The sequence below is a fragment of the Calidris pugnax genome, unplaced genomic scaffold (genome assembly GCF_001431845.1).
Source record: "Calidris pugnax isolate Ruff unplaced genomic scaffold, ASM143184v1 scaffold178, whole genome shotgun sequence".
In the NCBI taxonomy this organism is placed as follows: Eukaryota; Metazoa; Chordata; class Aves; order Charadriiformes; family Scolopacidae; genus Calidris; species Calidris pugnax.
In genome coordinates, this window is record NW_015090986.1 from 2073185 (window position 1) to 2094660 (window position 21476).

General features: G+C 43.4%; 1 protein-coding gene across 1 annotated transcript in view; it reads left to right on the forward strand.

Annotated features, from left to right (window-relative positions):
* The window catches only part of RCL1 (RNA terminal phosphate cyclase-like 1), a 29454-nt gene extending 23873 nt beyond the window's left edge, over positions 1–5581 (forward strand). Inside the window, exon 9 of the mRNA XM_014953862.1 lies at positions 4077–5581. Coding sequence (XP_014809348.1) covers positions 4077–4227 — 151 coding nt within the window. The 3' untranslated portion in view covers positions 4228–5581. The remainder of the gene's footprint in view (positions 1–4076) is intronic.
* Positions 5582–21476: the final 15895 nt, after the last annotated feature.

The window sequence follows — 21476 nt, forward strand, 5'->3', positions numbered from 1 at the left end:
CTAAATTTCTTACATTGATAGTTGAAACACATAGGTTAGGGGAAGGGCATCCAGTATCAAAAGTTTCGGTTATTCTATCAGACTGAGAAGTGGTTGACTAGATCACAGTTAAGCCTAGAGACTGAGCAGTTTTCCTTTAATCAAATGGTGGGAGGGTTGTTTATCTGAAAATGGCATCAAATAATAAGAATATGAACTGTCCTTTTTCGGTTATCATGGTACCGGTGCTGTATACGTGAAAGGTACAGTACTGTGATAACTGAAGAATGGTGGTGCCATCACATGAGAGCTAGAAATTGCCTAACTGCTATTCTCAACCCCTGATATCTTGGAAACAATATTAATCAGGTTTTTGAGGGAAAGACAGGGAAGCTTTCCATTGCACAGGGCTAAAGTAGTCCCCTGTAAAGTAAGTATCCATGTGAAAGGCTTACAAAGAGTACATATCAGTGCTTGAAGTGTACAGTTAAGCATGTGAAACAAACCAGTCACTTATCATTGTCCAGTCTTTCTTTTTGGTCTCTTTTTTTTTTTTTCTTTTGAGGTTATGAAAATCGCAGAAGGGCACTAGTTTATTTTGTAAGCAGGGTGATTTCAAATGGGTAGACTGTCACTTCTTCCAAGCTGGGAGTGCGCAGCAGGGATGAAGGTCAGGAGCAGACATCCTGAAGCAGTGTGGGTGTCACATGAGATCATAAAATCTGTGATTCTGTGAGAATCTGTGGGTCATCAGTCCTATGAGGATCTGTTCAGAGCTCAGGCAGCTCTGTTGGAAGCACCCCTCTGCCCTCGCTGAAGCAGCACATAAAGGGCTGGGAAACTGGGTTCCAGAGCAACCGATGGGATGCCCAGGCTTTTGCAACTGCAGTACTGTCATGTTCCACCTCGTTCTTCTTTCTTTTCTCTCTTGGGGCTCTGCATTTAACACTTTCACCCTGCAGAATCTGAAGCTATTTATAAGCCATGTTACATTCGATTGGCTTCCCTGCCTAGCACAATGTAGCATGAATGTGACAGTTCAGCTGGTGGATGAGAGCACCAAGAGGGGACATGGTGCTTTGGAATACGTCCATCAGAATGAGGCCATGTCTCCCAAATTTGTATATTTCTATGGGAGACATGCTTTTGGCCCTGCTAATGGCAGGGGGTGGGCAACACCATGAGCAGGGCTATCCTGAGTGGCACTGGAGACACCAGTCCCCAAAAGACCACTTGGCCTGCGGCCGTCTGGATTCCCTCCTCTTGCCTTATGCTCCAGATTTCACAGAAGTTAAGCCCTCTCCGTCAAGCCTGAGCTTAAAATCAGATGCAGATGTATTGCCACCTCTCTTGCAGGACAGGTCAGCCTGCCTGCAGGTCAGCTGGCAGGAGCCAGGGGTAGGTGAAGGAGGGTGGTGGTGGCCAGCAGCTACAAGTCAGGGCTGGCTGTCCCCAGTGGGACACTGGGGAGCAACACAAGGGCTGCTGGCACTGCCAGGCCGTGTCCTGCCCTGTTGTTGGGGTAGTTGAACTGAGAAGGCATTGCTGGGGCACAGGGCTTCTCTTGAGCTCATCTGTTGAGGTTGGTCGCTTTCCCCTGACAGCAAAGTGTGGTGTGAAGTTGTTGGTGGTGTACCTTTTGGTGTTGCTTCTGGGAAAAGATAGCACTTAGACAAAAGGTCTTTTTAATTCTTTTTTTTTTTTTTTTCCCCTTGGTAATAGAATGGGGTTTTTTCATTTGAAAGCGGCTGGCCCTGGGGAAAATCTCCTGTGTGGTTCATGTAGCTGTACCTGGCCCTAAAGAAAAACGTTCAGCTCTGCCTCGTTCTTGCATGAAAACAGAGTCTAAATTTCCAGCAAAACATAACTTCTCTGTACTTCTCACCCCATCAGCCCTCCAGCCTGTATGTGGATGTTCAATTTGTCCACTATTATCTGAGGTGCAAACATCCCCACGAGCAACCCGTATCAGCCACAGGCTAATACAGACCTGCTTTCTGCTGCACTTCTGTCACGTCCCCCTGCCTTTCCCCCCTGCTCTTTCTCTTCTTTCCAGGGCTCTTGCCACTTGTGTTTCTACTGCTGCAAGCCAGAGCTGGCCTCTTGCTGCTCCTCGATTCTCCCCGAGCAGCCTCCCCTTCGCTCCCACTCCTGGGAGCCTGTCCCACGTGCCTGGGGACTGTGGCAAAGCCCTCTGGCTTTTTCCTCACTCTGCCTTTCTTCAGAAGGGAGAAGAGGTAGAGAAGCATGGTAGCCCACATCCGTGCCGAGAGAGAGGTGTGGGCTGAACTGGTCCTACCAAGGTGTTGCACAGTTTGCTAATCAGCTTTTAGGGTATTTTTTTTTCCCCCAGGCAGCGTGGAGAGGGAGCCTCTGGCATTGGCAGGGTGTATTCTCTGCCCTCCTTGCAGCTCAGCGTGCTGCTTCTGCTCTTTTGGGCCGGGCTGCTTTCTTGTCGCGCTGCCAGAGCTCTGGGAAAAGGCCCAGCTAAGGAGGAGGCTGGTACAGAGCTTGTTGTCTGTCAGCTTCACCGAAGTATTTGTGCCAGCCTGTGCCCATTTGCCTATTATAGCAGCAACCAGAGACCTCGCAGTTGGGGAGGCAAGGAGGAAAAGGTGCTTTTCAGTTCTTCCTTTAGACTGCGTGTCCCTTAGGGAGGGGAGGGAGCTGGTGTCTGTGCTGAGGCCAGTTGCCAGCCCAGGAAGGTGAGGTAGGAAGGTGTAGAGGGCACGGGGAGCCATGTGCCCACGTTCACCTCGCAGAGGTATTCAGCTGGCTGGCCTGAGGTGACTCGGGCCTCACTAAGCGTAGAGCGGTGCAGGCAATGGCAGCCTCTCTCTGCCTGGCTCCTGCTGTTTCCCTCCTCTCCCCACGCAGGAGCTGCAGCACGCCCCGCTGAAGTGGGTAAGGCAGCTCGTGCTCCCGCAGCCCTCACTCTGCTTAGTCACAATTTCTGTGAGGAGGAGCTGCCAGGAGGCTCTCAGAGGCCTCATTGTGTTGCAGTGGGGACCGTCCTAAACCTCTCGGTCTCCTGCTTCCCACTTCGTGGGTACTTTCTCTTGATTTGGTGTAATGATTAAGTGTGATTAGCTTGAGATTATGCTCTCGGCATGCAGAGCAGGGGCTTTTTCCAGATTGCCAGCCAAACTAATCTGTGGACTGGATGTGCACATTCCCTTTCTTTAAAGGTTAAACTTAACCTAAGAAGGGCACATACCAATTGCTGCAGGAGATTAAACCTTGGTTCAAGACTGCAGGCTTGCTTGTGGCCATGACTGGAAGAAACCAGACTTCTGTCAGGAGCAATTACCAATCTTACATCTGTAGCCTTTTGGTATAATTACTTGTTCCTTGTTTTGGGGACACCAGCAGGGATGCTTTCTTAGCTGGTTTTGGTTTTGTTCTTTTTTTACGCTTTTCAGTAGTTGTTTCTGTCTGTTGCCCTCCAGTCAGTGTGCATTTAGGAGTACTGTGGCTATTTCGTCTCTTCGTGCCTCTCATTCTAAAATGATGACAGGCAAATTGCTTTTCATTTCTTTTTTTTCTTTTCTGAAAATCAGGAGAGGAAACAGAAGGAATTCTGAGTCTGTGATTCTAATGAACATTCAACTAACAAAAGGACAAGTTAGTAATACAAATCAAACATTTGCTTTAGGATCTGATGCCTCTGGTTTTAAAGTATGCCCCCAACGCCAACCTCTTGGTTATCCCTATTTATCTTTTATTTCTGCTTTAAGCATTGGAAAAGGGTGAAGGAGTACCACGGGTTGGTACTCAACATCATGAGTAAGTGACCTTGCCTGGCTACGTCCCTTCTTTCTCCTTCATTCTTGTGCCCTCACCATTTCATCTCGCTGTGTTACCAGGCATTCCTCCTCTCTGCTCGTACAGAGAGTGTGCTGGTTTCAGCAGGGGTCACTAGCCACTTCTACAACACAACTGAGAAGACTGTTTGGAGCCTGTAGGCTTGTTTCTCAGTACTAAGCAATATTTTCATGTCTTATTCAACTGTGGTCGTTGTTGGAATTAGTGTTAGTACATGCTGCTAATGGGTCTTCTGTTTTGTTTCTTAAACTCTGTTGTCTTCTCTCCCCCAGAATTGAATTTCTCCGACACCTGAGAAGCTTCTTCCAGATCATGTTTAAAATTGAAACCAAGACCCCTGAGGAAGAGCACATGGGCGGGGAGAAAGTCTTAATGACCTGTGTTGGCATTGGATTTTCCAACCTTAGCAAAACTATAAGATAAGAGACATCTGCAGACTTCATGAAATGGGGTGACAGAAAACTCCGCAAAGACCTGATAAAACCTGCCATTCCCTGTGCTTACGCTGGCACAGGGAAAAACCAGTGATGCTTCCAGTGCAGAGGTACCCAAGCTTGCTGCATGTAAACAGCAGAGCTGACTTTATGCTGTTTAGACTTGTGCTGTTTATAAATCCAGGCCAGTATTCTGTGCTGCAAGGAATGGCTGGCTGGAGCCTCAGCTGGCTTGGGGACTCTTTGCACTGTATTCCACTGCAAGGGACACAAGTGCCTCTTATGTGCCTGTGCCCTCCAGCCTCAATGCAGTGGGTACTCCAGTTCTCTGTATCTGCAGACTTCGTTCTTAGATTTTTCTGAAAGGTTTAGATAGAGAAACAAGATTGACCAAAACAAGCTTTGCAGTGCAAAACAAATGATCGCAACAGAAGTATTAGATTCTTGAGGTAATTGCGAAGATGATGTTGGCATGGAAATAAAAGTAAAGGTGTAACAATAACTCTTGGTTTATACATTGCATGTGTATAGAATTTGTCAAGTGCTTCACTCCTGATTACATTGACTAAATTACAGTTTCACAGGAAGAAAAAAATACCTGTCCTAATTTTCGTTAATGTTCAAATAATGCAAAAGAGATCACAGCCTATACTGACTTGTTTTAGCCTTCTCTGCAAAGATGGGCATGGGAGGAGGAAACCTGCCTGACAGTTTTTGACTTACCGCATATATTCTTTTTAGGTTTGCTTGGCATGCCACACGCTACAGTTCACAATTAGTTGTGAAAAGTAGTGAAAAAAACTGTAGGCTTTGAGGGTAAAAAAAATATATATTCAGTTATGCCATCACATTTTGTGCAGCTGCTCCCTTTTGAAAGAGGGAATAATGATGTATGGGCACTGCTTACATTGACAGGTACAAAAAGTTCGTACTGGGATATAAATATTTACCCAAGAAAAGCTTTTGGCAGATTCCAGGCAAACCTGCTGAAATTAATGCTGAACTCCTGACACAAGGAAGGAAACTTACACTTGACTTCAGACTATGCTCAGTGTATCTGGAGTAAAAATAAAACTATGTCAAAAGCTGGTATATATAGAGAGCAAATACTAGTGACTGTGTTATAATGGTCTTACAGACTTTCTCTGCCACTGTAAAGTGGGCATTACCTCTGTAATAGGAAAAATGTATATTGGACCCAAAAGGACTTTGACAAAACATTAGGTATTTGATTAGTGTTTTATTAACTATTGCAGGCTGTGTGAGTCATTTTTGTACTGTACTTTGTTCTTGTTGCAATCTGTCTAAACATGTTTTTGAAAAATAAAGTGTTTTTTCCTAAATAAGGTTTTATTTCCCCTTAAAAGATAACAAGCAACAACTAAAAAAAACCCACCCTGAAACCTTTTTCCCCAGCTTTGTAGGATGGCACTTCAAAAGATGAGTGGCTGTTTTGAACCCATACATCAAAAGAACAGCTTTGGGAGTTGACAGGGTGGGAGGAAGGGGGAGGGCGAAGCCCTTCTTACAATTTACTAGCTTTCCAAAATTTGATTTTCAGGTAAGGAAACTCTAAAGAAAGCAGTAAAATGGGAAAGAAAATTATGCTACTATATTTTTTTAAATTTCAAGTTACATTAGGAAAGAATCTGTGGGCAAGGAACAATTTACCTTCTCCCTTCTGTTACCTATGCAATGAAAAAGCTAGAAACTCTCCAAATTAAATTCCCTAAATACAGAGGGCCACTGGTCCAAAAGGCAAAATGTACAAACTGAGATTAATAGCCACTTGCATAAAAATATAAAGGTTACACTAATTAAAGGGGGGAAAAAAGCACAGTGCAGGTTTCCAAAACTGGCCCAAGTAAAAATTTGGAAGTATTGTCACAATTTTAAAAATCCAAAGCTTTTATTATCTTTAAATTTTTAAAGCTCTGAACTTTGAAGCTGTGACAGCTTTTCCAAATGTTCCAGTTGCACCAAACATGGAAAGGGCAATGCGTTGCCCAGGTAGCAGATTTTTTAGCAATAGAGTAGTTATGTCATAAAATTACCCATGCTTAACTAAACCTCGGTGTTAGACTGCACACCCTTAGCCCTGCTGCAGATTGCATAGCTTTACAGCACAACACTTGCTATGACTCAGAATCACTTGTTGCTTTATGGAGAAAAAGATACAGATACGTTTTTCCAGAACAGCCAGTCTCTGGAGAAACAGGAACAACTCCAGAGGAGGTTTTAGGCAAGAGCTTTCTTAAAATGGTTTGATCTCCACATTCTGTTGAAAGTACTTACTAGGAAATCCTGCAGATAAAAGCTGTTTGTTTATCACCAGAACAGTGATTAACGCCTGCGTCGGTGGTCTGATCCCACAAGCAGTAGACAGTTCAATTTTAGAGCTGGACAGAGGAAATGAATTTTTGGTGAAGACTCTTCATATTCTTTGTAGCCACAGACTTTATGGTAAGGATGCCAGTTACTAGGAGATAATCTTAGTCTGTTGTGGCAGATTTAATAGTTGACTTGAATTTGGACTGATTCATAGAATCATAGAATCGTCTGGGTTGGAAGGAACCTTAAAGATCACCTAGTCCAACCATCAACCTAACTCTGACAAAAAAAATAAATAAGAAATAAGCAATAAAAAAAATCACTAAACTATATTCCTGAGGACCATGTCAACCCATCTTTTGAACACCTCCAGGGATGGTGCCTCAACCACTTCCCTGGGCAGCCTATTGCAATGCTGGATAACCCTTTGTGAACCCTTTGTAACCCTCTGTGAAGAAATGTTTCCTAATATCCAATCTAAACATCCCCTGGTGCAACTTGAGGCCATTTCCCCTTGTCCTATCTCCTGTGACTTGGGAGATGAGACTGACCTCCACTTCTCTACACCCCTCCTTCAGGCGAGAAGGTCTCCCTTCAGCCTCCTCTTCTTTAGACTGAACAACCCCAGCTCCCTCAGCCTCTCCTCATAAGACTTACTCTCCAGACCCCTCACCAGCTTCGTTGCCCTTCTCTGGACCCGTTCCAGCACCTCAATGTCTTTTTTGTGGTAGGGGGCCCAAAACTGGACACAGTACTCAAGGTGGGGCCTCACCAGTGCCGAGTACAGGGGGATGATCACCTCTCGGGCCCTACTCGCCACGCTGTTCCTGATACAGGTCAGGATACCATTGGCCTTCTTGGCCACCTGGGCACACTGCTGGCTCATGTTCAGCCGACAGTCGACCAACACCCCCAGGGCCTTCTCTGCCAGGCAGCTCTCCAGCCACTCTGCCCCAAGCCTGTGACGCTGCAGGGGGTTGGTGTGATCCAAAAATTAGCTGTATGTGAATAATCTTTGAGCTATCCATTAGCAATTTAGTTAATCCCTTTGGCTGAACAACACTGATAATGCCCTTCTGCTGTAATTGGAAACTTTTCTGGTTACAGAAAACTTCAAGGCCAGACCTAGGGAGGTAGAGGTGTGCGAAGGGACTAATTAACAGAAGTATTTTGAAATGTGCATTTTAATTGCAATAACTTTAACATACGGGGAGAGGGTGAAGAATGGTTTGGGACAGAACAATGATTTGGTACAAACACCTCATCAAATGGAGAATCTCTCTTCCTTTAACCTTGCCTAACAGAAGAGTCAGCATGGCGATGTGAAAAAAGTGTTTGCAAAACCAGCCTTCACCTTGCACCCGCTTCCACTTTTGGTGTAATGTCTATTGACAAACCGTCTTCCACTTCTCAGCCGTGGTGGTAACCTGACTGCACCTCCTGTGCTTACGTCAGAAAATCCACGTGGGTAACTGGCTGTGGGACAGGTTTCTGGAGCAGGAGAGATGATGCTGAAGGTGATGCTGCCTCGGCCCACGGCAGCGTGCTCTGCTGAAGGTGTGTGACTAGAAGCCGGTGCGGTCACTGTCTGGGGACACAGGCAGCAGGTGAGTGAGCCAAGCCAAAACGGTGAGTACATGGCTGTCTTGGGGAACATTTTCCAAATGGTGATGATGTGACTGCCGGAGCATAGGTACTCTCTCCTCTCCTCCTTCCACGCAGGTGATATTTATGAGTCAAATGGATTTTGTCTGAGGCCACCGAGGCATAGTTCTGCTGCTTGCAAGCTCTGAGGTTCGCTTCCCCGTTTTTCAGTCGTGCTTTTGAGACAGCAACAGGAGGGAAAAAAGACAAAGAAAAGTACCAGCTTTCCAGAGGCATAATTTTGCCTATGAGTTTCTTTCTCGTTTTTTGATGTTGTATGGACATCTCCACAGTTTTATTCTGTATGATGAAAACATTTCTATTTAGGCCAGATTCTAGGGGCTATCAAGTGAGACATGCAACTGTGTCAGGGCAACTCTAAATAAAAGAAAAATGCGGAAGGGGTATCTTTCACAGCTACTGTTTAGGTCTTAGTAAGCTCTGTCCTAAAGAATCATTCTTGGTGGGATACGTACAGTTTTTCTTGTGTCTGATCCAGGAGCAGCACTGGCAAGCTCTGAAAAACACTGATTACCTGTTGTCAGTGGGAGAGGGAAAAAGGCAGAAAGTCCTGCAGGGAAGAGAGTGTGTGGGTTGAACTCTGCAGTGACGAAAGGAAGTCACGCACTGCTTCGGCATCACAGTGTCCAAAATAGCACTTGTGCTACGTGAAGAAGTTAAATTGTGGCATTGTTATACGACAGGTTCGTTGGGATGGTTTGTGGTGTATCTGTAGCTATAGATGCTAGGCGTGAGTGCTAATCTCTCTCCTGGAACAGTGAGATTATTGCATATATGCACCAAGAAGAGTGCCCGGACCTACACTCCCTGTCTACTACAGAGTAGAGAAACAACTGTGTGCGGAGGGAGCAATAAGGAGACCCACAGAGAAAACGTTTTCATATAAACCTGGGTTGATCAAGGATACAACCCCAAGAGAACAATGGCCAAAAGCGACTCCTGATGTCGGGGTGAATGGTGGCTGGGAGCTGACAGGAGTCAAGCGGCCAGGAACCTGCTGCTGCTGGCAACTCTGGGGCCGTTGAGGGGTGGCCTGTTGTGCACACCAGGGCAGGCTGGTGCCTTGGTACGTGTGCCCTGTTGCTGTACGCCTGCTGGATTGTCCACAGGGGCCACGCTCTGCTCTCTATCACTTTGGCCACACTTCAGCAGCCTCCACTCCGCTCTTCCCACCACAAACATCAAGACGGTGAAAATCCAGTTGGGTCCTTGTGGAGACCGATCCGTGTGAGGTACCTAGTGCTTAACTACGTACAAATGAGCTGGTAGGACTAAGGGCTTGATTCCAGTGATCACCACTACACGTCAGTGAGACATCCCATCATACAAAATGGGACGGGCTCAGCAGGGCACCCGTGTTTTTGGGCTGCGTCGGAAGTCACACCATGTGAGAACAAATGTCTTGCTCCATCCTACCTTGCTTCTAACCTGCAACCACGCTGCTCCTTGAAACTTACACTTTTTCCAATCTTAAACTGTCTCCACGGATAAGAAAAAAGTTGCTTTAGCCAGTGATGAATGTAGATGTATTCTGTAAGGTAAGGCAGGGGTTCTGAATGGTCACTCCTCAGCATCATCAGGGCAGACAATTCTCTCCCATGTCTCTGGAAGTGTAGTTTTGATTCAGCATAAAAAACCATGCACCGGCAACCTGGCTCTAGATCAGAATATGCATGAGTTTTGATTGTTTATTCTCCTTTTATTTTTTAATTTACCAAAGTGAGGGAAAAAGAGAGGAAAAAAAACACCTTGTGGCTTGTTTGTGTGTCAGCATTCAGAAGGTGCCTGATTCAGTGAGGCTTCCTGAGAGATCTGTTTAAATATGTATTTAGAAACACATCTAGAGATTCAGAATGCGTCTGCAGGTTAGAGTTGCTACTGTAGAAAGTTCCTGAGCGCTGAGTGTAAAAACCTACTTCATAATTCACGCTACAATTGTATTCCCCACTATTTTCACCTTGTTTTTTGCAACTTAAATAATGTATGTAATATACTTTCAAAGAAAACATTGACAATAAATCAGGGCTAAGTAAGATAACCTAGAAAATGTTATTCCCATTTCGCTTGGAAATGTGTTTGTCAGGTTGTTAATAAAAATACTGTTTCCTCATCCTTCACTATTGATGTCAGTAGTGAGCTTTCCCCTGAAACAGTGTCAAGATCTTGTTCTAGCCTTTTCTAAGCAGTGATGTATGGATTCAAAGTGAAGAAGAGCTGATTTGAAAAGATCTGGCTTTTTCCACAGTGTGTAGAATATCTTGGAAGAACAGGCTATTACACAAGGCACAGGCTGCTCAACAGCTTCTTACTTAACAAGAGGGTGATGAGGGGGAGGCTGATCTAAAGCTGCACCATCTGAGGCTGGCCTTGTCCCAGGAAGAACTTGGCAGCTGCCTGAATAGTCTTTCTTCTTAATTTTCAGTTTTGAAATACAAATAAAGAACGAACATCTGTTTCAGCTTGCAGAGTTAAATAAGCATTATAAGCAGATGGTTTTTAAGACTTGAAATTTATGGTAAGAAGTGTTTGTGAAAAGAGGGTGTAGCTAATAGTCAAGGAGATGGATATTACAGAATCATATTACCCTTTTTTTGCCTCCCCATGGGTTTACAGAGAAAAGAACAATTTGGTCAGAAATTGTGGGATAGCTGTTGAGACATTGTAAGGAAAATACAGGAAATTATCAAAATCCTCATTCACCTGACTGAAACATGGAGGAAAACCTTAACCATGCTGATGTTCATGGCATTTTCTTCACTGACCCAGCTTTCGAAGAAAGAGCTGCTATGAGAGAACTTGACTGAAACGTCTGTTTTTACACCTTTTCAGAAAATCTCTCATTGATTTCCTCTGGCCTCTGCCTTCCCTAGGCACGAACAATGCTATTAATTACTGAACTACTTGAAGTGGTTTTGCCAATCATAGGTATATAAATCCATAAAGGTGCATTGTTCGCATTCATATGATTAAATACTTGGCTTTATGGATTTTCATCCTTTGTTCCAAAGCTTTTATTTTGGAGAACTGCCTTTGTCCCTGTGGTACAGAAGAACGAAGTGACTCATTTATATCCCACAGGGAGCTGGAATAGAAAATATCAAGATTCACATGCTCTTAGGTCTGTGCAAACATTTCCCTCACCTTATGAGGGCTATAAGCATGTTGGGACCCCGCAAGCCCAAATCCTCCTAGTTTATTTCTGCTCTTTTTTTCTGGTTTGGTTTGGTTTGTTCATAGGATTTGTTTGGGTTATTTTGCCTACATTAGATTCTTGTGAAGACTAAAACCTGCCGGTTTTACTTGAGAAAGATTTCCTTGGTGGTACATCCCTTTCTCTGCTGATCTGTTCTCCCTCCTCCTGTTAGCTCCATGGCTTTCCCCCCTCATATAAGCTGGAGGAACAGCCCCCACCATGCTGCTATGGAGTTCTGAGTTACTGGATCATTTCCCTTCTCTGTTCCCTGGCATGAACATGGAATTCTCTGCAGGCTCTCTCCCTGGACACTCACCCAGACAACTTGCCGCTCTTTTGTCCAACCTCACTGCAGGGACTTTCATCCAGGGTTTATAAAATGGAAAACTGAATAGATGCATTGGAGTTCTTCTAACTAAATACGCCCTAGGAGTCCCTTCTGTGGAAACAAAGCATTGTCCTCATCTCTTCCATCTCAGAGGTCTCCTTGAGGGCTTGCCATCCCCAAGTCAGAGATTCTGGGACCAAGAAGGGTTGGTAATTACAGTCTGACCTTCTGAATATTAGTGTGTTCTTCCTCATTCAAGAGAAATGACAATTTTCAGAAGAGCCCACAGACTTCACCAGAAAACGAAGACATGGTATTTCCATTACACAGTTCTGTGAATTTGCTCTGGCATTTAATAGCTTTCTGCTCAAAAACAAGTGCTTACTTTACTTGGTCAGCTTTCAGCTCCTGGTCCTTACAGTGCTAGAGAGCCCAGTGGGATCCAGTATGTTTCCACCCCATGAGTAACACATGAAAGACCTCAAAAAAAAAAAAAAAGGATTTCTGCTTTAGGATTAGAAAGCCTTATCTGACACACAGCGGAAAAGTAACGGTCTTCTAGCTGGATCCTCTGAGTTTTAAAGTGGAGCAAGAAAGCAAACTTCTTATAAACAATCAAAAATCAAAGTTTCATGCTGATTGGCATTAAAAGGTATGGGCTGCTCTAAAAACAGTGGCACATCATGCTACTAAATGGACAACGGGCACATTCTCGTAAAGTCCTGGGACTATGGGTGCAACAAGACAAAATCTTGACATACAGCTCCACTCTTACAAAGCTGAAAGACTTATACTCTTTTAGGCCCCTCTCTTGAGGAAGCAGACTCGTATTATGTTTAGTTACCAATATTGTGGGACTTTTCTCTCATTAACTTTCCACTGGTGAAAGCCCCGACTGTGTTTCATTATATAAGGTGCCCACCACTACTTCTACAAAGACTGTTTCCAATACAAAGACAGCACTGGCTTAAGAGCAGGAGTTCTGGGGACTAGATACTGCTTTTTAGCTTCCTGCTTTTCAAAGAAGCAGGATTGGTAATACAAATTGAGATAAACATGGGGAAAACGTCTCGGAGATACAAAAAGACACAATGGAAGAAATTAATGCAGCTGGTCTAATCTATATTAAAAATATTTAAAACTATTTAAAAATACTGTTCTTTATCCCACTAACACTTTATAGGGAATAAAGAAAAAAAAATCAGAACCCTTGCCAGCATATTTTTGCAGCACTAGGTTGTGTAACAAACCAGGAAATGCAGATGCTAAGGATTTCAGTAGCTGTATCTCACCCACCGCTCTCACGACAGTCTGCTCCTGCTGGTGTTACTGCAGCTGCTAGACAAATATTGAACTCGGCAAGCTGCATGTGTGGCAAAATACGTTAGTTTCACTTTTAGGGGGAAGCAGAAAAGCAGCGGTTCCAAGTAAAAGCAGCCTCGTTTGCAACCTTTTCAGTTTGCTTCCTCTGCCACTGGCTGAACGGCAGCCCACCCGTAGACTGGTGGAATATTTATTTCTGTTGCCCGCTCCATCACTTCTTCTACACAAGCTGGCTCCCCATTTTCACAATTTCACAATTTCACAATATCACAACCCATCTCCAGGTGGGTTTGCTGGTACCTCTAGGCTCTCCACCGATGGCTGACTCAGTCATGTCACGGCAGAGGGAAGCAGAAGACATTCAAAACCGGGAGGGATGGGCTCACATGGCTCAGCTCAGAGGACAGGGTTTGTCCCCAGGTCCAGCTGTGTCAGAGGCAGTGGCAGGGCTGTGGGGGGATTCCTGAGGTTCCTCTGGCCCTGGGAATGCCACGTTCAACAGGGCTTGGGGCTGGACAGGGCATTTAGCAAAAAGGATGAAAAAGAGCTTTCCTTCCTTTCTGTGGATGAGAACCACTGATGCTTTGAAGCAATTAGGTAAAAACTTCTAATTGGTTTAGTTCTTCACATGAAATCTACCTTGGGAATGACATGTTTTGAAGAGATTACCCGTGAGGATCAAACAGAGGTGACTACTGTTTCTGCCTCCCATAAAACTGCCCGAGCGATGCCTTTTATAGTCCCACGGAAGGCAGGCTAGGAAGCTCCATGGCGAGTGAGAAATATCCCTGTGCCTGAGGGAGAACTTTCATGCTTTATTTTGCATGTTTACCTCCGTGTGAGGGAGAACTTTCATGCTTTATTTTGCATGTTTACCTCCGTGTGAGGTAAAACATCTAAAAACATCCCTTCTCCAAGAAGAGGAGTTTGTAGAAACTGTTTCTAGTTCCTGAAACGCTCTCCCTGAGAGCTCCAGTACATGGTTTATTTCCATTACGCCACAGAAAGCAGAATGAGGAACCAATGTTTTTAAACGTAATAGATGCTGAGTGCCTTTTTTTTTTTTTTTTGTGGAAATAGGAAATGAAAACAGCTGAATTTGATTTATTTTTTAATTACAAATAAGAGAGCTAACAATGTGACTGGAGTTCAAAAATACGGGAGCAGAAAAAGAACAGCCACTGGCATAGGTTTGATGTTGTTTGTACAAATGTAATTCCAGAGCAACAGTGAAAGTTACTGGTTAATTTAACTTATATAGAGTCCAACCTCACAATTAACTAATTAAAGCAGTGTTACCCAAGTGATGGCATGTGGGCAGACCTCTCTCTTTATAAGTGCTTCTTAACAGGTTTGCACAGGTACCTAGCAAGGTACCTTTCTGAGTCCACACACTGAAATTTACTTCTTTGTGAAACCCCAGTGCCTCTGCTAGTTTTAACTAAAATTGGCCAAAAGATTAAAAAGCAAAATAGTCATGCTAAAGATGCTTAATAATTTATTTTTAACTTAAAATATTTTGATGTTACAGTTTAGCCAGTGTGCACGTTTGATACCGACATTGATAATCAGATGCTTCCTGCAGTAACTTACTTTTTCAACAACACGGTAAAGTGAAGGATCTCATACTGACTCTCATTTGAGCAATTATTACTTGGCACTTTTGACAAATCAGCACAATGCATATTTTTATAATTTTATTTCAAACTAAAATATGTTTCTGTTTTTAAATTAAACTCCGTTCATCCTTTTCCAGGACTGTGAATCAAAACACAACATGCTATTGCTTTGTACTAGCAATCAGAAGTAAAACTGAATAGAAACAAAAATGAAACTCAAGTGTCTTTGCTTCACTGCCTAATACGAAGATGAGACTACTAAGTGGAAAAATTAGCTACAAACAAAAGAAATGTTTTACTTTGAATTTACTGTAAGCTTAAAGAGTTTGAAAAAGAGTTCATAACAGGTTCTTGTTCATATATTTGTGTGTACTAAAGGTTCTTTCTCTTCAAGGTTTCTTGTAATTGATATTAATGGAGTAAGCAGTTTGGAAAATGTACAAGAGAACCTTGGTTCAGTTTTATGACCTTAACTTCCATACTGCATTCAAGTAGCCTAGTTATGTGTTTAATCATACATAAAAATGCAAAAAAAAATATTCAAAAATATCATTAAGGTTGAGCTCTACAGTGAGGAAATTTCAAAATTTCAACAGTTTATCTTAAAAGGATTTAGTTACTCTCTTCTGTTGTCTTTTGTCCTTTTAGTTTCCAGCTGTATCACACTCACATACTGTCACACTGGCTAAGGTAGATTAAATTACACAAACAGATTAAGATAATAACAATAATTAATATATTATTATTATTATTATTATTATTATTATTATTATTATTAAAAACACAAGTTAAGAAATTACTGACTGAAATGGATTTATATAAACATTAACTTTTGAAGCTTCCTGACTTTGACAGATAGGTAAGCACTGCCAAACAAGTTCAGGAAGGTTAACTTTCCATAACAATGCAAAGCAAAAGCACCTTGACAGAGCTGCTGTTCCTTGCATTTAAAAACAAATATCATTAATCAGTACATACTTAAATTCTAGAAACCTTAAATATGAAAAATCCTTAGCAGAGGTTTCCATCTCAATGTTCACTGTCTTGAAACATAACAAAAATTTCTAATATTGTAGATGCACATGTGTGACAACATCTATTTCAAACAACAAACTTACTTTTCACAAACTGGTGCCAGGCCCTCCCAAGTCATTATGGGGTTCTGAACACTGTACAGGATGAAGTCCTGGAGAAGGTGAACCTGGGCTGGGAACTTTTAATCTGGTATTAGAGTACTTCTGGTCAATATCTGAGTCCCTTTAAATGTTTGGAAACTCCAAAGCTGAAAGCAAAAATATTAGCTGTTTCCCATTTTGACGAAGGTAAAAAAGGCTGAGGTGATTTTGCTTAGATTAATTTCTAAAGGAAAAAAAAATTAACCCCGGCCCCTCCAAAATCTGTTACAGGAGCTTTTCAAGACAATAGACTTCCCTACTCCCAGGGGATTTTCAAATACTTTCTTGAGAGGAGTTGCAATCTATTTTCCTGGTGATAGGTATACCCAGGAAGGCACAACTTTAGCTCCTTTTCATTATGAATATAAATACATTCAATTTGCATAACAGTATAACCAAAACCCATACAAAATGACATATCACTTTGTTCAGGCACCAGTTAAACACGGCGGATATCCTGCTTTAAAGGTGAAATAGTCTTGGTGGAGGAAGCAACAGAACAGGACAAAACCTGTGCAAGCAAAACTTGATTAGGAAGTGAAGTGTAAATCAGTGGAGACCTGTGCTGATGGACTCCAGAAGCATCCGTATTGCAAACACCAGGAGTGTTGACCGCAGAGCCACTGGCAACCACTGCGAGCTGGGGTTTCCCATGTCTACATTTCAAGGTTCTCCTTCAGCTCAAGTTGCAGTATTGTTCATTTTGGTCTGTTTCTTTCCATTAGCAGATTTTGTTAAGGAAGGAGAACTCTTTTCCTCACTGGATGGTGCTAGCACACATTACCTGTTTACTCCAACAGAAGAGCAAGAAGTGGTTCAGGTTTTGCTTAGAAGGTGACAGAGTGACAGTAAATTTGTGGTTCCCTGTACTGCCATTTACACCAAGCCATTTCCCATCAGTGGCCTGTATTTCAAAGTTTATTTTCAAGAAGTTCTACAGTTAAGACAACTGCTTGCACTCACTTGCCTGCCTGCTTTTTCCAGCTACATAACTGTTGGCCGCCCGCTGGGTTTTATCCTATAATAGGAGAAAGACACTTGTTCCTTAAAAGGAAATCCCATGCTGCTGCTCAGTTGTGACTCAACTGACTTGGCAGGAAAGGGATCTACTCCATCTCCAGATCAGATCCACACCAACCTGTGCTGAGCCCCATGAGGGATGGAGAAGGCTCACAGGCTTGGAACGTTTGGATCCATCTCCAGGGGCCGTGTAGGGATCAGTGCGGGCATCGCAGCTCACACGAGGCAACCAGCTGTGCTAGAGACTAAACAAAAAAGTTCCATAATCCTTCTCTTATTTGCAGAAAAACCTCTCAGAAACTATTGAAACCAACAAAACCAGAGTAACTCAATCTGAAAGATACAGATGAAAGATCAGTGTTATGTGCTACCAATATAGGTAAGCCAAACAGCAGCACCACTACATCGCCTTGTGTTTTTTTAAAATCCAATGTTTATTGCCGCTGCGCATCCAGCGTACGCACCCCCACCGTGCAAACCAAGAGTCTGGCAGGTAGAGCACTACTTCTGATCCCTGCAGGCTGTCCATAGCCCGGGCTTCTTCACTGCCTCCTCCCCGTGTGCCGTTTGGAGGGAATCCCAGGGAGCTGCTGGGAAGGGGAACGCCGCGGAAGGGGAAGGGGGCAGCTGCGGATACAGGGGAGGGGGGAGCATCGTCTGATTTGATTGCTCTCTGTTCTAGAGAAGTCCTCGCGCTGCATTAGTCACTGCACTGTCTGAGAGCTTTCCAGTTGCTCAACAATTGAAACGAAGCCTGTCCTGGAAGGGGTTTTTTTTTCTGTGTTTTGTTGGGGCTTTTTGGGGTTGTTTTGTTTTATTTATTTATTTTTCTTCTGGGATTGTTGTACGATGCAGCATTTCGTACCTGATCAAGAAGACAGCGGGGCTGTTAGGGAAGGTAGGGTCAAAGAAGCACATCTTCACAGAATCGCAGAATGATACGGGGTTGGAAGGGACCTCTGGAGATCATCTAATCCAACCCCCCCCTGCCAAAGCAGGTCCCACCAGAGCAGGTTGCACAGGAACGTGTCCAGGCAGCTTTTGAATGTCTCCAGAGATGGACACTCCACCATCTCTCTGGGCAGCCTGTTCCAGTGCTTAAAGTGAAGTGCCTCCTCATGTTAAGGTGGAACTTCCTATATTCAAGTTTGTGCCCGCTACCTCTTGTCCTGTCGCTGGGCACCACTGGAAAAAGACTGGCCCCTTCCTCTTGACACCCTCCCTTTACATATTTATAGGCATTGAAATATTTATAATAAGTGAATTATTGAATATTATGAAGCTTTTAAGTATTTATAGCCGTCTCCCACCAAGCAGCAGTACCCAGTGTAAAATTTAGTGTCTGGGGAAGGACATTTTTCATTCTTGGGAATGTGATCCAAAAGCAGTCTTTGCAGAAATGCATTACGGTGTTTTTTAAGTGCTCTCTACCGTCTCTCGGAGGAACGGTTATTGAGTGAATGTCTAGAAGGGAACAAACTTACGGAACCACTGGACCGCTCAAAGACAAGAGGTGGCTTTTTTTCCCTAGCGGGTTGTGGTGACATGTTTGTTTGGTTTTTTCCCAAAGTGGGTGAATTAGAAGTGTGTCCTTTCGGTAGCTGAATCATATGCAAACCCGTATTTACAGGTGCTTGTTCCTCTTTTCTCCTCCAGGAAGGAGGTATTTGGTCGTATGACTCAAGGAAAGAGCTTCCAGAGAATGATTATAAATAATGAAAAAGTTTCTTTCAAGTTCTTTGTACCATATATTTAAAGAAAAAGCATGGGTTTTAACTGAAATATATTTTTTTTCTAAGGCTGGGCCTATACAAAAAGGAGAAAAACTATTGCAACGTATGTGCTTATCTTCAAAGAGTAAGAATTTTACAGCCTGCTCCAAAAGTAGAAGGAAAAATGAAATACATGCAGGCAGTCTCACTTCATAGACTTTACTTGATGAGTAACTTCCTGAGCCTTGTGCAAATTTGTGAAGGTTTTGCAAATAATCCCCCCATCCTGAATACAGAATGTGCTTTGATTTTCATTTCAGATTAAAAAGATAAATCTAAATCCAACTATTTCAAATTTTTGAAGTAACTACAACAAAACTGCTTCTATAATTATTAGCTCTTTGAATATGAAAATGAAACAAAATCTATTTCCTGGTCTGTATGCTGATCTCAGAATCTGGAACACAGAAGTAATCAAGAAAGTAGAACTAAGCCTTTTGCACAGATGGCAAGTTTTGTAACTTGCTTTGAAAAGCAAACTAACTCTGAAGTTGCTACAATGGTTGTAAAAATCACAGTTTGTGTATAGTTAGTGGTATTGTTGCCCATTATTTGGGGGTATGCAAGTTTAGTGTTTTACACCCCTGTTTAATTTAGGGTTCTGTGGTTATGCTGGTGTTACTACACCCTACACATATTTGTGTTTGACATGGTGTGAATTATGTGAAATTAAATGTGTAAACAGCATGCAGATAAGTGATACTTTGATACTTTCCAGTTCCCCCCCGTGCCACACGCTGACACTTGCACCCAAGTGTACTAACATGTAAATGTATGGAGACCGTGGACGGTCATTTAGCAAATAAAAAAGAGAGGGGGAGGCTTAAATGGTAATAAGATGCAAATCTGACATGCTGACAGTTTTTGGGTGCAGACACCTTTGAAAGGACTTGTTAAAAATGAACAGAGTAGGAGGAACACCATTGAAAGTAATGAACAACCCTGAACAGGCCAGTGAAAAAGGTCATTTCACAGGACAATACTGTTTCTTGCTGTACTATGCTAAAATGTGCTTAAACTAATTATAATAGAAGACCAAAAAAAAAAGTAAAAATGCCTGGTATCATCAGATAGGCTGTAATGTTTGGAGTCCTAAAATAGATTGGACTTTCACAATCTCGTCAACTGATGGTGTGCTTTATCAGTCAAGAGTTTGGCAAGTTTTGCAGGTCCAACTAAACCTGACCCTGACAAAATGTTGAAAGTTAATAAAACAAGGATTTCCCACCTAGGTCAGTAAAACTCTTTGCATCTGCAAGGTTCTGTCCACAGAGATCTTGACAAGCTGAATCTTAGATTCCTGGTGAACACAACCAACGTAGTATGCTACGCTCCTAGTCTTTTAAGTGGCCTGGATACCGATGGTGCATTAGCTGATTATATTTGGGAGGAATCAGAATATTTCACTGTTTGTTTCCTTCCCCTGTTTCTGAGAAGTTTTCTGTGTCACTGGAGTACATGCTTGTGTATGAGAGAGACAATAAAAACGAAAAGCAAATTATTAGAGGATGTAATAGCACTGAAACTTTCACTGAGATCAGGGACTAGATATACTAGAAGATGACATGCTATAATTGACTCTATTTCAAAATCACCTGGTATCCTTCAAAATCTATGTTCAAGAAAACCAAATACGCAAACCAATATACACACACCAAATTAAATTCTAGATCTGAATTGGTCTAGATTTTATTTTTTTCTGGAAGGTGACGTTATACGACATGGGCGTACTCTTTTCTTCTCCACAGAGTGAAAAATCACATATAACCCTGTAGAAATGACAGTGGTAAGCTTGTCCTTAATGAATGATACTTTGATGCTACCGAATTGTTAGCTGACAGCTAACAACAGTTTGCTTTGAAATCACTTAAACGTATGAGCACGAGTCTGTTGGTAGTTTTGAAACTCAACATCTATCAAACTTTTACAGGGCTTTTCAGTTCTTCCCTGTCCCCAACTTCTGTTTCTCCTTTGTCTCCCGGATACAGGCTCCACAGGGTGTATTTGTAGATCAAGCCCCCTGACTCCGGTGCTCTTTCCTTAATGCACACCGGCCCAGCTCTTTCTCTTTTTGCTCATATGCAAGAGACAACCTCTGTCAGAGCTTTCAGCTGAAGCCATGTTTACTGGGCATGGACAAGAAAACGAGGAACAAACATGCAGGAAGTTACAGCGAAATGTACCTTTGTAAGGTTAGAACTGTGCAATAAATTCTGGGAGCTAGGACAGAAGGAGCACACATGCATTGCAAGGAAAAAAAAAACCAAACACAACAAAAAACTAAAAAAAAAAACAAACCCCAAACCCAAACCAAACCCGTGCATTTTCCCTTTGGCCCAACTAACACAGAGACTACTGTGTGAGGTGAGACCACAGCAAAGATGCGCTGCTTTTGTTTACCGGGGCTGAACAAGGAGAGGTCTGTTCCTCAAACTTCGGCCGGCCGCTGCGAGGCCCTGCCCTGCCCTTCCCCTTCCCTCGCAGCTTCTACCTCACAGCGGCTCCCGCTGGTGAGGCCGGACGGAAACTTGCTCAAGTGACAAGCAGCCCTTGTTCCCCACAGGGAACGGGGGGGAAGGCGGGGGGACGGACGGGCGGGCAGGCAGGCAGCGGCAACCGCTCTCCCAGCGGCGGTTCCCCTTCCCGCAGCCACACACCCCTTCTGCCCTCCCCAGCGCTGGCAGCCCACAGGGCTGACAACCGGCCCCTGGGAGGGTTCCCCTGGGGCGAGCGACACCGCTGACACGGCTGAAGGGAAGGACGGGTGAGGAGGGATGGCGGCGCCTCCCCCTGAGGGGAGCTGAGGCGGGGG